The 1,361-nt window shown below is 38.8% G+C and overlaps 1 protein-coding gene across 1 annotated transcript in view; it reads right to left on the reverse strand.

Moving 5' to 3' along the window:
• The window catches only part of FKBP15 (FK506 binding protein 15, 133kDa), a 55,526-nt gene that overhangs the window by 31,965 nt on the left and 22,200 nt on the right, over window positions 1-1,361 (reverse strand). Inside the window, exon 9 of the mRNA XM_012641136.1 lies at window positions 410-556. Within this exon, the coding sequence (XP_012496590.1) occupies window positions 410-556 (147 nt within the window). The remainder of the gene's footprint in view (window positions 1-409; window positions 557-1,361) is intronic.

Raw genomic sequence — 1,361 nt, forward strand, 5'->3', positions numbered from 1 at the left:
TTGGACAGAAGTCACTATTTTATAGACAAAATAAAAAGAAGCTTGGTGTGCAGAAGTGATTTACTCAACATCACAACCTCTTCTAAACTCTGAATAGAGAGCCAGGAAGGACATAAAACTTGTTCTTTTTTTTAAATTAATTTATTTTTCTATTGAGGTAAAATATACATATATAATTTACATCTTTACCATTTTTAAGTGTACAGTTCATTGGCAATAAATACATTTTTTTCCCCTTTCTTGTTCTTTAGGTTCCAGGGCTGTTGCTCTTTCCAATTATTCTGTTTCTACTTTTAAAATGAAATTTATGTCTTCAGAACCTGGTTTTCAACATATTCATTTATTTATTCACTTAACTAGCGAAGAGACAAAGGATTCATTAAACACAACACAGCACAGTTTCACTCACCCGCCTGACCTCCACCTCGAACACCAGGATAGAGTCCACTGCTTGAGTCCAGCCTATTACCCCTTCCGAGCCAGCAGCACAGGCCGGGGGGATGACAAGCAACCGCTTCCCTCCTTTTCTCATGCCCAGCATTCCATCCTCCCAGCTCTTTAGGAATCAGAGATGGGAAACAGCTCATCAGACAAGAAGCTCCTCGTAAGACAAGTTACAGGAACATCAAGTTTCACTTATCCACACCTTCAGGTTTAGTCAGTGTCTCCAGGGATCAAGTTCAACTATCACCCAACGTATATAAGAATATCTAGAATACAGCATCTAAACCACGTAAAAGCTGGCATATGAAATATACTCTTCTTAGAAGATGAGAGAAAATGGAGGGAAATAAAAGAATGGCAGTAAGAAAGAAATAAAGGCTATCATTTATTAAGCACACTATTCCAGGTACTGTGCTACCTACTTTACATGGATTATCTTGTTTAGTTCTCAGAATAACATCACAAAGTTGACAGCATTATCCTCATTTTACAGATGAGAAAACTGAGGCTTGTGGAGCTTAAGTAATTAGCCCAAGATCATACAGTTAGTAAGTTGTTGTGAAGCTAAGATTCAATACCAGCTCTGTCTAGCTTCAAAGGTCCTGCCGTAATTGCTATGATCTATAGGACAAAGTCTCCAAAAGATTCTGGGAAAAGCAGTCATAAACAAAGCAATGGAGAAAACCTTTTTTCTACACAGATGAATGACTACAGCACAATGCCTCAGTATGTGATGCATACATGATACCCGCAGGTGTCAAATACTCTATAAGACATCTGTGCAGTTGATAAAGAAAAACTTCTCAATGTGAACCAGGTCCTCAGATTCCAATCCCAGTGCTCCTCCTGCTATGTCCTTGTAGTGGGACAGGGACGTGCTGATTCAAAGCAACTCAGACAGATAAGAATCAACCCCT

Source organism: Propithecus coquereli, unplaced genomic scaffold (assembly GCF_000956105.1).
Source record: "Propithecus coquereli isolate 6110/MARCELLA unplaced genomic scaffold, Pcoq_1.0 Scaffold163, whole genome shotgun sequence".
Lineage (NCBI taxonomy): Eukaryota > Metazoa > Chordata > Mammalia > Primates > Indriidae > Propithecus > Propithecus coquereli.